Consider the following 14762-nt stretch of genomic DNA (forward strand, 5'->3'; position numbering starts at 1 on the left):
TTGAGCAACCAGATGGTTCATATAGTTTCAGGTAGATAAGTCTGAAGTAATGTATACTGGACACTATTCATCCCTTACATATACACAGATGGAATCTCGGTGGATAACAATGAATCAAAAAAAGCAATCATGGAGGACATGATGGATTGCTCAGTAAAGATGTCCAGTTTTCACTGTGTTATAATGAAAAAAAAAAAACCCATTTCACTGGTAGGAAAAAAAATACTGAGAATAAGACTGTCAGTGTAATAAGCCACAGTTTTGAGCACTGTTGCTTGTTCTTTTGTCATGGCATCTAGCATGCAGGTGAAATAAAACAAGCCCCATATTTTCTTGTACTCTCTGACTAGTGGAAACTTTCTTTTGTATGTGGCCAACTTCCCTCTATCTCAACTATGTGTGAGCAATGCAGCAAGCCACTCCACTACTGAATTTGGTGTTCAAACAGGTGACAACTTCAGAAATTTGAGGTCCAATATTGCCTCTTGAGAGCTGCCACAGTCAATTCTCTAAAAATGTGGCGGGGGGCGCATTTTTCTTTCAAAATTCAGTGATGAAATGTTCACTTCCAGTTCTGAAAAGACACCCGAAGCCCAACCACACCGACACAATAAAATTGTGATCCATACTTGCCTTACATGGAGGCTTGCAAGAACGTTGTTTCTTTTTAAGAGGATCCCACTTGCATTTTACCAGTGGCATGTGGACCGCAAACCAGGGAGCTGGTGCATGTTGTCCATGGGTCTTTTCTTGTCCACTATGATTTTAAATGAAGGTACATGCTAACAAGAATAAATAGCTACTGTAACTGTAAATAGGCACGTAGGAAGTATACACCTTCTTTTAAGGACAAAAACTTAAAAAGTGAAAACTTTGCTCTTGTTCCTCTGCATTGAATTAAGCAGTAAATTCAGCGGTGCAGAAAACTTTCAGGGGCTTTTGAAATGGCTGAGGTTATGTGTTGTCTAACTGTCCTCAAAGCTTGAGTTGAGTGATATATCTTCTTCTTTTCCTTAGCCCCAAGTATCAGCAGAATTGGTTATTTGTGTTGGTTCTACACCTGTGAGGTTAAACAGAAAGCCACGGTGAATTTCTGCCTCTATTTTATCTCCCAGTGCAGACACATTTGGTTCTAGCTGTACTTTCTAGGGTTAGTTGAGCTTTTCAGCTGCCCAGCAGAAGTAATGAAAGCCTGTATGTCCCCCCTGTCTCTTGGTCAATTTCATCTGGAGAGGCGTGGAGGTATCTTACTCTTGTGCCTTCTTGCATGTGATGATGGAAAAGAATTAATTGTTTCATATCTTCCTGTGGTAAGGTACAATTTGCACCTCTAAGCTTAGCAACGAAATAAAGTAAGTAAAGTCGAAGGCTTTCCATGGCCGGCATCCATAGTTTTTTGTGGGTTTTTCGGGCTTGTGGCCATGTTCTAGAAGAGTTTCTTTCTGACGTTTCGCCAGCATCAGCCACAGATGCCAGCCACGATGCTGGCAAAATGTCAGAAAGAAACTCTGCTAGAACATGGCCACATAGCCCGAAAACCCCACAAAAAAAACTAGAAAATAAATAGATTGTGTCTGAAATAAAGTACATTGTTTTTGAAAGTACATTGCAAGCCTTGAGATTCATTTCAGTTAGAAAAAACGTACACCCCCACCAAAAACCCTCACCATGCATGCACTAAAATATGCATGATTGCAATATATGCATTTGAAGAATGCACACAAATATACTTCAGCCAATAGGGGAAATTAATTAAAGTTATACATTAAGAAAATGTGTATAAAAGTGCACCTCATTTCTTTATGGGGAGAAGAAGGAAAGTTGTACAACCTGATACAGAATTAGGATGGGATAATGTCCATGAGAATTTGGAAATGAAACAACACAGATCTGCACGTCCATAGCTGGATGGACAGGGTCCTTGGCTGGAAAGAAAAGCCTGTCTGTCTCTGTTTTTCTAACCTAGCTGCAGAAGACAGGAGAGTAACCTGACCTTGTTCTGTGTTTCAAAAATAAGACATGAGTATGTGTGGAAAAAGACTAATTAGCTCAAGTGAGGAAGAACTAAGCATAACCAGTTTAGGAAAACAGACAAAATTATGCTGTTGAAAACTGAGGTGTGGGATTTAAGTCCCCTGGGCTCTAGAACTGGTTTGTCAGAGAGTGTACAGATGACGCGTCGCTAGTATTACCACTAAAAAGAGTAGCCAACAAAGGAAAGTTGGGTTCCAACACTATTGACTGTCTCATAATAATAGAAATTCTATTTATCCAATAAATTGATTGGTCATACATTCGACCCAAAGTAGGACTACTCAGGAAATTCATTCACCATTGTGTGATTGTTCAGATGAACCTTGAACTAGAATTAACATTCCGTGATGTGAAATGTCACAGTGGTGGGTGGGGAAGAGATTTAAATTGAACCTCTGTGTTTTCAATGGTTCATGGTACTGACTACTGTTTGTTAAGGGGACATTATTTTCATGTCCTAGTTGAGAGCTCCAAGAAGTAGCATGTAGCAAGTACATTTCTATACCACTTATTAGTACACTTAAGCACTCCCTGAGCGTTTACAATGTGTAAGCTAATTGCCCCTGACAAGCTGGGTACTCATTTTAGTGACTTACAGAAGGATGCAAGGCTGAATTGACCCTGCAGGATCAAACTCGCAACCTTGTGGCTGTAAGAGGTTGCAGTACCAGCATTTAACCAGTGCGCCAGGAATATGATGCTTTATCTTGGAAAAAAGATGCTAGATTAGATGGGACTTTGGTTAGCCTAGAGAGGCTCTGTAGCCTTTTGATCAGATTGCTTATGAATCCTTGCTGGACCACTCGTTATTTTTGACTTTATAATTTTGGAAATCTGGCACTTTGCTTAGTGTGCTTTCAGCTAGATAAAGCTGGTTACATCTTTTACACTTAAAAACTCACTAGCTCAGAGATTGTACCTTAGTTGTATTAAACATGCGAGAATGCTTTAGCCAACCAGGCACAGATTAAGCTCTCTTATTGGTTTGATTAGTATTGTTAGGTTGTTTACTACATTTGTGTCCTGCCTTAAATGTCACAATGGCTGCAACATAAAACATAAAGTACATTATCAGTAGATAAACATTAAAACTGTGTCTGTGCCTTGATGATTGACATGACTGGTTTTGGCTGCTAGTTTCTGTAGCTGGGATCCTATTGAAGCATCATGCTAGCATGACCATGTTTTACATGTGGTTGCACATTCATGTCAGACTGTGTGGAGGGGAAAGATAATTGACTGCTGCCTGATTAGTAAATGCAGGTCTTTGTGATCATCTGTGTCATTAATAATAATAATTTTCTTACCTGCCTCTGCCCATGGATCAAGGTGGGGACAAGAACAATTAAAAGACACACAACATCAGTTAAAACACATAAATTAAAATACATATCAGGTTAAAAGAACATGCATACATAAGGATTGGATCCACCATAATTCCACTATCCTATATTTCCACTACACTAATCTTGCCAAGATAACCCCAAGATAGGTTTGCCTTATGGTTGCCATAAGTTAGAAATGAATTGAAGGCACACAACAACAACAACAACAACAACAACAACAACAACAACAACGTTGCATAGAATACTGGCCTTTATGCATTATTATTAAATGAGAGTTTGCAAGAGTTGTAAGAAGTTTTAAGGAACGATTGGTCTATCAACTCTGCAGTACCACCCTGAGGCATGCCTTAATAGCCTAAAAAAGGCACTGACTGTCATGTCTGATCACTTACACTTTATATACAGAGCTGCTTCAAAGTGAAAAGCCCATGTACATAATGGCATATCTGTGTCTTGCCCTTTTCCTCTTGACTTTATTCACTTTCCATAAAATATAAAGTGTTGTAAATAGCTATAGAGTGAGGTGACAGGTCAGATGAAAGTGAACAGAAATAATGACTAAAATAGTCGTAATCTTGTCAACTGATATAGAAAGTGATATCAGATTCCTGGTCATAAGATCCACTCATCTAAGTGGAAATATGCTATTCAACATTTGAACAAAATGCCTAATGGTGAAATAATTAATGAACAGACAGGCATAGATTTTTTTAAATTCTCAATGATTAAACATGTTTTACACAAGTCTTTCCACAAGTCTCCTGTTTTATTTCTTGATCAGATTGAACTGGGATGAGCTTTTGTACAGAGCTTTGCAGTCTCATTTCCTGGAGCTGTCATATAACATATTTGGGTAGACTCTAAGGAAATACCTACTTGTTTGTTAGCTTTACTATGAATTTTGACGTGTACCTCTCCCCTATAAGGCATTCCCCCCCCCCAAACAACTTTGAGTGAAAATTAACTTGAAAATGAATAATTTAAAATGTATTTCATATAAAATATAATAACTTTTAAAAATAATTCTCATTTCCATATATGGCAGAAACAACTCTTCCTGTTATTGTCTTCTGTATAAATAAAAGACACTGAAATATTGTACATTGTTTGAAGAAATCATTGGAAGTGATTTTTCAAGGATGAGTGAATACTGGAATAAATAAAAGTGCACCACTGACCTGATCAGGCATGACAACCTGTATTCTTAGAGAGGAAAAGAATAGACAGATGTTGATGTGTATATAGGATCTACAGGTAGAAAGATCTCAGTGGAAATTACCAGCTGTTCAGTCATGCTGCAGGCATTCTCAAATCTGTTGCTGTCTACTGCAAAGGTTTGTGAGGCCTTGCTTTCTTCTGTCTCGGGAAACGTGTGCTTTAGTTCATTCTTTTATAGCCATCTGTATTGTCTTCCCTTCTCAAGCCCCAAAGGACTATGATTCACCATGGTCATGCTTGCTTCAGAATCTGTGATCCACTGTGTACAGGATTACGCTCTGATTTTTGGGATTTAAAAAATATCTTTCATCTGGCAAATGGCAACAGATTAAGATTTAAGAAATATAGGCAGATATTTGATACTATTCAACTATCCTGATTTGGTAGGGACAGTTCCAATTAATAATCTGTCACCTCACTTTTGCAACTGCTTTTGAAATGTCTCTCTCTTCTTCCCACTTTTCCCCTTTCTCCTCAGCTTACTTTAGTTGTCGCAAAGTGAGTTCAAAGTGCAAAAATACCTTACATTCAAAGGGGAGAGGGAAATGTAGAATCCTTCTCTTTCTAAGGCAAAAGCAAGCTGCTGCACCCTCTCCTAGTTTGTGTGTGTTCTGCTTCATTAATAACTTGCCATCTTGACCACACGCCGATGTTACTTGCTCACATTTGTCCTTGTTTTCATCTGCTAAATGTTGGAGGGTATATCATTAACCTTTGGCAAATTCTATGAGCTGTGATCAACCCATTTCAGCAGACTGAGGAATGTGGCCTGTTATAATAAAATATTCTTTCAGAAAAGTACGCCCCAAGTGTGAATGAATTTTTATAGAATTTTGAATATGAAACACAATTTAGACAGTGGGATTAGTATTTTCTTTCTTCTAAAAGCTTAATTACTGTATATGGGATTTTAAGTTTTAGTTGAAGAATCCTGTTTGTCTGATCTTGTTTTAGAGTAGAAGGTGTGGACTGGATAGGTGTATGTGTGAATACGTTCCTGATCTGGGGAAGCTGCTAGTCTCTATATGGAATGAAATACATACCGTGGGCCCCTGGTATCTGCTGGGGTTTGGTTCCAGGAACCCTTCAGGATACCAAAACCGTGGATACTCAAGTCCTATTAAATATAATGACACCGTAAAATGGTGTCCCTTGCATAAAATGGCAAAATCAAGGTTTGCTTTTGAGAATTTCTGTATGTTCAAAATATTTTCAAACCTTGCATGCTTGAATCCGTGGATAAAAAAATCCGTGTATATGGAGGGCTGACTGTACATAAAAAAGCTAAAACACAGTTAAGTTTGCAATTGTTTATTTCCCTCTTTTTCTCCAAAATTCTGATAGTATAGCCTTGCAAGTTTGGTGTAGTGGTTTGAGCAGTCGATGATTCCGGAGATCAGGGTTCAGTTCCTTGCTCGGCCATGGAAACCCATTGGGTAGCCTTGGCAAAATTACACACTCTTTGTGATAGGATTGCCTTAATTCAGAAATGACTTGAAGACACACCACCACCACAATAGCAACAAGCCTTCCAAGCAGAATGCATGGAGGTTACTAGCCTGTGATTCATCATACAGGTCAAGATAGAAAAATACTAGTCTATTTTATACCAGCAGCAGCTTGAAAGAAAAACACACAGCCTACTTGGTCACCTCTTGTTTTTGTTCTCCAGGACTTGTTGTTACAGGTTGAGTGTCCCTTACCTGGAAATCTGTAGTCTGAGATGCTCCAAAAGACAATGATTTTTGAGGGCTGACATGATGTTTCAAGGCTTCAATTTTTGAATATATTTGCTTTTGAAAGACTGAAGTAGCGTAGTGCATGTATTGTATTTCTGTGAACTGGCAGAGAGTGGATTTGTGCCATACACTAAGCTTGGATTTTTGCCATTTCACAGACCCTCACTCTCTCTCCAGCCTCACAAATACAGTACAGGTACATACTATGCTACTTGTATTTCAAAAACGGGGGGGGGGGGGGGGATCCCAATTCCAAAATACTTCTGGTTCCAAGCATTTTGGATAAGGGATACTCAACCTATATGAACTTGTAATGGTGGAATAGAAGCTACTTAGGTGTAGTGTTTCACTCGCCAAGATCACCTGCTCAGGACATAAATATGTGATAGGGCATGAAATATAATAAGTGTATTCTTAGGCTGCATCTGCACTGCAGATTTAATCTAGTTTGACACCATTTTAACTTTCATGGTTTAATGTGATTCTGGGAATTGGAGTTTGTTATGGCACCAGAGCCCTCTGACAGAGGAGGCTAAATGTCTGGCAGAACTACAGTTCCCAGAATTCCTTATCATTGAGCCATCGCAATTAAAGTGGTGTCAAACTGGATTATTTATGCAGTGTGGATGCAGCTTTAATTATTCATGGATGTGGATAAGCAAATACAAATAATTCTTATCCCAATGAAAGCTGCAAGTTAGATTTTGGCATGATCAAAAAAGGTTTTGTTGTCTTGATGTGAAGGGGAGTTTGTTTAAAGAGTTAGTTGTTTGTTGTTACATACCTTCAAGTTAACGGAGGTAAAGTCTCTTCTAAAATGTAATTTTCTTTTAATCAACAAATGTACTTAATCCAGTATGTCTAGGACATCTCACAACTACATAGAAGATGTGTATATGTGTGTGAACATACATCTATACAGTCAGCCCTTCTTATACACGGATTTTTTATACACGGATTCAAGCATACATGGTTTGAAAATGTTCCAAAAAAGTATAAAGTTACCTTGATTTTCCATTTTTAAAAGGGACACCATTTTGCTATGTCATTATATTTAATGGGACTTGAGCATACATGGATTTTGTTATACACGGGAGATCTTGGAACCAAACCCCAGCGTATAACAAGGGTCCACTGTACATACATATTTCAAAGTCATTGACAAAAAGAAATAAAAAAATAAAACAAGAATGAAATGTTTCCACCCATTTCCGTTGCTCTGTCATCTGAATGTGCAGTTGTGGGAAAACTACTGGGCAGAACTGAAGGGGATTCTTAGAAAAATGTCATTATGGAGGGCTACAATTCAAAATTTACGCATGGCAACTCCATCACAGAGTTTTCCTGGCAAAAATTATTCAGAGGAGTTTTGCCATTGCCTTCCTCTGAGGCTGAGAGAGGCTTAGAGTATGACATGCCCATGGTCATTCACTGGTTTTCAAAGCTCATTGGGGATTCAAACCCTGGTCACCTAGAGTCCTAGTTCAACCTTCAAACCACCACACAATACTAATTCTTTACCACTACATCTGTTGAAAAGCAGAAGATTTATGTTAATTGAAGGGAGTTGAACTCGAAGAGACTCAGTTCTATGGCAGGTTTTTCTTAACAAAGAAGAAAGCCAACTCTTTATTTTGAATTTGTTTCTGGTGTTGTTTTTCTATAAATTTTAAACTATTGGAAGCTAGTTATCCGGGAAACTTGTCAGATGGATCTATCTCACTTAGAAGTCAACCATGCTTGTTGTTGTGCCCACAGCTCTAACATCAGAAGAAGTGTGTACAAGCTAAGTTCTGGGAACTAATTGGTAACCATCCTTTTTCTTGTACTTCTGTAACTGACTTAGTGTGCCTTCCACCCTTTTGTCTTTCAGAATGCAGTACTGGGCCAGAAGGCTGGAGCAAGAGATTGATGGTGTGATGAGGATATTTGGTGGTGTTCAGGCACTCAAACGGGTAAGTTCTTGCCTGCAGTTTCATTCCATTTTCATTGTGATGGCAATATTTCTGAATAAAATTGTCTACTTCCAAAGCAGTTGCAGGCATTCAGTATATATTGACTCTGGATTCTCATGAAGACACAGGCTTTAGCCTTACGCTATATGAACAAGACATGGCAAGCTCTCTTTCCCTCCTCCCCCTGTGTTCTCTTCCCCCCTTCTTCCTCTTCCCCTACCTTTTCATGGGTAGATGAGTGGTCCAGAAGTTTTCATTTCCATTTCTGAACTAATATCAGTCTCTTGTGACTTCTGGATTTGTTGGTTCTTTTAATACTGTAGTTTGCAAGAGCAAACCAAGATCTGAAACCTTACTTTTCTCAGCTAAGTGTTAGCCCTGAAATTCTGGTAAGCTGAAGAGTCTGTCACTAAGAATTGAGTCTGGCTAGTCTGACAGGGTGAGCAAGACAGTCTTTTCCTAATCTTGGTTCTGAAGGAGCTTACAAGACTGCTAAATAGAAACAGAAGCTGAGACCCAAAAGTTAATAACATGAGAAATATAGACTACTAATAATAGCTCCTAAACAAAGACTTAATAAGAATCTCTTTTCCTGTACATCTGCATAGCAGCACAGTCAGAGCCAGGATACTTATTTGGGTGCTCTGGGACTCATGCTGTCCTTTCTTAATGTTGTGACTCAGTCTTTTCTGTCTTGGTGATTAAAAATAGCAGGAACATTGTCAGAGGAGATAACGATCTTAGACCTACAGATCTGTCAAATACCATCATTTACAACTCTGGATTTTTTTGTTTTGGGGGGTTTATCACTATGTGCAGAGTATGCATGTCACACAGAAAGAGAGGCAAGGAAACAAACACATATAAACCTGAATCTGATCATTAGTCTCAACTACAGTAGAGCATTTTAGTCAGTTGCATTCACCTACATGTTGACTCACCATTCAGTAATTGATACAACTTAAGTTTACTCTAGATGAGAGACACCTTTTCTTTTAAAAAGAGTTTTCCTTCTTAATGTCTTGTCTCTTTTTTGCTGTACGTGAATATGCATTTGTGCTTTGGCTATTGACTGAAGTCTCATAACTGCTCTGCCACATGAGGCATGAAATTTATTATGAGAAATATAGCAACAGAAAATGTAGAGGTGCTGAGTATTTTTTCTGATGGGTGGCACAAAAACAGTTTTTAAAGATATTTTATTCATTTTCAGAAGCAAAGAGTGTTGATGACTGCCTAGGGATATTTTCCTGTGTCTAGAAATCATAAGCATCACTTACTAGAATTTTTCTACAGTACACATCTTGTTAATCATCTACTTATTTTTGTTCTCCTCAAAGCGATTCTCCAGTTGTTCCACATTGCAAGGAAGATAGACCAGAAGTAACCCATTCCTGGCCAGTTGTATCTAGTTCCACAGAAAGGGAATTTGTAGGAGGTCTGTGAAGACTTCAGACCCATGTCAGCATACCTAGACTAATAGATTTGGAAACATCAGAATAAATGGCCTTAAACTCAGATAGTTTGGGCAAACTAGCAGATGAACAGTCATCTGTATGCATGATTGTTAGTAAGAAGATCACAACACTCCTATCATTGTGAGTTTTTTTGTGGTGTGTTTTAGGTTTTTTGTCTTGTTTTGTTTTTGTAGATAGAATGCAATAACTAAAATGCAGTGGGAGCATAGAGCTCTCCTATATCTTCATCTTACGAAGTAAGAGTCAGGCTTCAGAGATGGCTTCACTCCTTATGTTCTTCATATAACTCTGTTTTCAGCTTTCAAACCTTTTTGCTAATGTGCAGTTTCTTTTGATAACCACTATGGAGGACATGTCCTCTGGAAGACACTCCAAAAACCAATTACTCAAGGGAATTTGTATTTAGCTCAAAGGTAGGGGCTGGGGGTAGACAGCCCACAAGATCTTCTACCAGGTATACCAGGTTCGGATTAACAGAACTCCAGAGACAGGTTTGCAAATAACAATAATAATTTTATTAAAAGGCAAAAGATCAGCAACAAACACACACACTGGAGAGGCTGAAGGAATCAAGGGGTTCAAAGAGGGACAGGACAGGAGTGAGGCTCCTCTCACAATTACCTGAGATTATCTGGTCTTCAAAGGCTGAGGGTTCTTGATGAAATGTCAGACTCTTCAGCTTCCATGTCACAGGGGTATTGGGCAAACTTGCAGAGGAACTTAGCCAGACTGACTAACAGGGATACTGCCTGCCAACTGACTGAGCTCAAGACTGAAGCAAAATGGCCCAGTATATATGTCCCATTTCTACCGTGGGGCTAATCCCAAGAACAAATGGTTGGGAAATGACTTTGTTTTTCCGGGTGGAAACAATAAGCCGATATAAAACAGACAAGGGTGATAGATATGCCATTACCAGAACAGATAGGCTTAATGCACAGTATTACCAGGGCTTTTGTTGTCTAGGAGCTTCTTGGCCATTTCCTTTGTCCCATGTCCCCTTCAGGGTGATTGACAAATACCCTGATTCATGTCCACTATTGTAACACACTTGGGAGTTGGAGTAGCTGAAGAATCTCTTTCTGAAGACTATGAATTTATACTACAAACTTTTGTGATGGCTTTATGTTCCTTCATTAAGTTATAATACGGTAGTTTGGTGTTATGTCGTAGGGTTAGTCTACATGTCAGTGCATTATGCGAATTGCTGCAGATTTTCACACATTCACATCAACACTTAATTGTCTTCCCTTTTCTGTACAAATTCATATATGTTTGCATCTATTCACCCTTCCTCTGCTGAAGATGTGCAGCCATGATGTGAACTGGATATATGTTCAGTAATGTACATCCTTGTGGATACTTAGAATCATAGAATCGTAGAGTTGGGAGAGACCGCAAGGGTCATCCAGCTCAACCCCCTGTAAAAACTGTGAATCCTTTTTAGTGGCATTTATGGAGTCCGCCACCCCCGGTGCAAAAAGCCTGAATTTCTCTGAATCACTTGTGGCCACAGTCTATTCACTTGGAAAGAGAAGTACAGTTGCCCCTCCAAGTCTGCAGACTTGAAAATCCACAGAGGCGTGAAAGGCACACACCCCATTCAAGCCTTTGGGGCTTGAATATGTACACGTTTTGGAACCCGTGGGGGGGAGGACAGAATGGATCCCCCGCGAGTTCCAAGGGGCAAGTGTATTTTAATCCTGTAGATCAGCCCTTAGTTATTCTTGTTATATACCATCCTAAGCATTTATATGGTGCTGTAGCCAAATCTAATGCTGTTGTCTTGTGTGCTGAGCAAGTATTGTTATTTCTGATATTATAAGAATCACATCCTGACTACTTTTGGAGACTCTCTCCAACAACATTTGCAACAATTTTAGTTGTTGCAAATGATCATCTGCTCTTGAGGGCTCCAAAATGAGAAAATTATCGACTGTAATGTTGATGGAAAAAGTGAACTTTTTTCACATGTTTACAAAAACACTATAGTGTTATGTGTAAACCTTACTATATTGGGACCCCCTCCCCCCGATACGGTGTGCATATGTTTAGTAATTGTAGTGCAATTCACAAACATTAATTGCAATTATATAAAAACCACACAATAAGGCACAAAATGATTGATGCCTTCAAATCCAGCAGGGAGTTAATTGGTGGTATGATGAGGGATTTAACTCAGCTTCTAGAGGTCCATACCTGGACCCCATCTGCAGGGATTATTTTTACCTACCATTTAAAACAAACTGGAGTGTTTCTAAGCATTCATGAAAATGGAAATGGAATGGAAATGGTTCTTTCATTATTTATTGCCACTTTGCTCATTTTCCACAGTCAGACAAAAGTTACGCCATACAAACGTGTTTGAGAGTTTCATGTCCAACTAATGTTTGGATGTGTATCTTAATAAATCAGACAAAATATATGCTATAGAAACATGTTTGAGAGTTACATGTCCAACTAATGTTTGAATGCGTGTTTTAGTAAAGGATTTATTGACACTGGGTTCTGGATGTTATACTCTCCACCCCTGGATCCAGTTGGTATTGAGTAATATCTGATCCCGTGATCCTAATGGGTTCTCTCTGCATGCCATCTAAAATGAGTTCATTACCTTGTGTAGCTCCTTTAAAGTCTAGAATAAAATTTAGAGCAGATTCACAGCATTACTTAAGTGGAGGCTACTGACCAACATAGCCTCAATTGGTCTGAACCCTCTATTTTATTCCTTTCCCCTAACTTACTAGAGTGGGGAGGAGTGATGTAGCTATTGAAGCAGGAGGTCTGATTCAGTGTGCAGCCAGTTCAAAGACCAGCAGTTTCTTAATTATTTCCACAGTGAACTTGGATTTGCTGATTATTCTGTAAGTATTCTGTAAACCATTCCATATTGATAGGGGTCTGCTACATGGACTTACATAGAGACAGAAGGTGAATGGTCTAATCTGCACTGCAGATTTAATGCACTTTGACACCCTTTTAGCTGACATGGTGCAATCCTATGGAATTCTTGGATTTATACTTTGAGAGATATTTAGCCTTCTCTGCCAGAGAACTCTGATGCTACAACACACTACAAATCCCAGAATTCCATAGCGCTGAGCCATGGCAGTTACAGTGGTATCAAACTGGATTATTTCTGCAGTGTGGATGCAGCCTAAGAATACACCTGTTATATTTCATGCCCTATCACATATTTATGTCCTATGGGAGCAGGTGAAGTACTGCACCTGAGTGGCTTCAATTTCACCATCACTATAAGCATCACCAATTTTTTTCTACAGTACAGATTAGATCTAAGTGTAGAAACTTTAGAAAGTTCCCTCTTTTCCCACATCACTGGTTCAATGTATTATGCTTAGCTGACGATCTTTTGTAGAACTGAACTTGGGTGGCCACATGAAAAGTTCTGTATTCTTAACATCTCTGTGGTAGAGAGAATTTCGGTAGGTATAGTTTGTCATGAGAGTGACCTTGCTGAGATCCCCTCAGTCACAAAAATTAAAGCAAGGGTGGGAACCTGATGCCCCTCCAGATGTTGTTGAACTACAGTTCTCAGTAGCTCTACCTAACATAGGCAGTGGTGATAATTGCTTGGCACTGGAGATGAAAAACATCTGGTTGTGTACCTTCCAGTCATTTCTGACTTATGGCAACCCTGAGGAAAACCTGTCACTTATGCTTGATTTATGGTGACCCTGCCACAGGGTTTTCTTGGCAAGTTTCTTTAGAGGGGGTTTGCTATTGCCATCCTGAGGCTGAGAGGGTATGACTCAGTGGTCAGCCAGTGGGATTATATGGCCAAACTGAGATTCAAACCTTGGTCTCCAGAGTCACAGTCTGACACTCAAACCATTAGACAGTTCTCACCTTATACTCTAGTTTTGTGGGCCCATATTATTATTTTATAGACATTCCTCTGCCCTTGGTAATACTAAGGGCAAAACTTATGCTGCTATTTGGTTCAGCCCTCTCTGTCCTTATCACCCAGTGATGGTTTGCTGAGTAATAGACAGTGCTGGCATCACCTCCCAGACTGTAATGAGGAAAACACCCAGTCCATAAAGAAGTCCAGATGGCTTGAGAGCTGAGTGCCATTGATTGGGAGTGGTGCGCAGCTTGCTGGCAGTGCTCAACAGCCGGCTAGCCTGCAGCTGAATTACACTTGATCCTCCTCAACAGGTGTTCTTTCCTGCAGCTGAAAAGAAAAAAAAACATGGAGAGGGATGGCAAACAGTTGCTAGTCAGGAGGAGTGCTCACACTCTTCCAGGGAAATGTAGAGGATCCATTTCTCCTTTGTGAGGGAGCATGTGTTGGAGAGCTCTGTCGTTTTCCTCTTGCCTTAGGAGGGCTTGGTGGTGAGTGCGAGCAATTGGAAGGAGCTGGCTGGAGTGCCTCTCTAACTGACTTGACATTTCATTTCTCTTAAGTGGCTTTTCACAAACGTTCACCGCATCAGTACTCTTAGTCTCTGTTGTGGTTGCTGTTCCTTGGCTAATTACCTCATGCTGACAGTCTGGCAGGTCTAGTTTCCACATAGTTCTGCTCTTTATTAATTTTGGTGCCTATGAAAGTGAAAAAGGACTAAAAGCTTTTGCTGGGGCTTCAGGATTGATCTAAGGTTGAACTTATCTGTCTTGGTCTTACCCTGCAGCTCCACCTTCTGTTTGAATTGCAGAGGTCTTGCCAACATGCCCCAGCCGGGCTTTGCTTTTTTTTCTTCATGTAAGAACATACCTTGCATAGTGCTTCATTGAAGAAGATGGAATGGGCTGCATTTAGTGAAATACACTTGACTCCTGCTAGTGGCTGTCTGCAGCCTTTGATCAAGATAAAGCGGTAGAGAAGCAACAAGCATAGTCACCAGATTATTAGGAGCTGTACTATCAGCCTCTGGATTCAGCAGAGATGTCCAGAGGCTGATGTTTAGGATGGTGCTTATGCATAATAATAATAATAATAATAATAATAATAATAATAATAATAATAAT

General features: G+C 39.5%; 1 protein-coding gene across 2 annotated transcripts in view; it reads left to right on the plus strand.

Moving 5' to 3' along the window:
• CACNA2D2 (calcium voltage-gated channel auxiliary subunit alpha2delta 2) overlaps nt 1-14762 on the plus strand; it is an 815448-nt gene that overhangs the window by 53715 nt on the left and 746971 nt on the right. For both annotated transcript variants that reach the window (XM_042451084.1, XM_042451085.1), the window contains exon 2: nt 8211-8292. In XM_042451084.1, the coding sequence (XP_042307018.1) occupies nt 8211-8292 (82 nt within the window). The remainder of the gene's footprint in view (nt 1-8210; nt 8293-14762) is intronic.

Source organism: Sceloporus undulatus, chromosome 2, assembly GCF_019175285.1.
Source record: "Sceloporus undulatus isolate JIND9_A2432 ecotype Alabama chromosome 2, SceUnd_v1.1, whole genome shotgun sequence".
NCBI lineage: Eukaryota > Metazoa > Chordata > Lepidosauria > Squamata > Phrynosomatidae > Sceloporus > Sceloporus undulatus.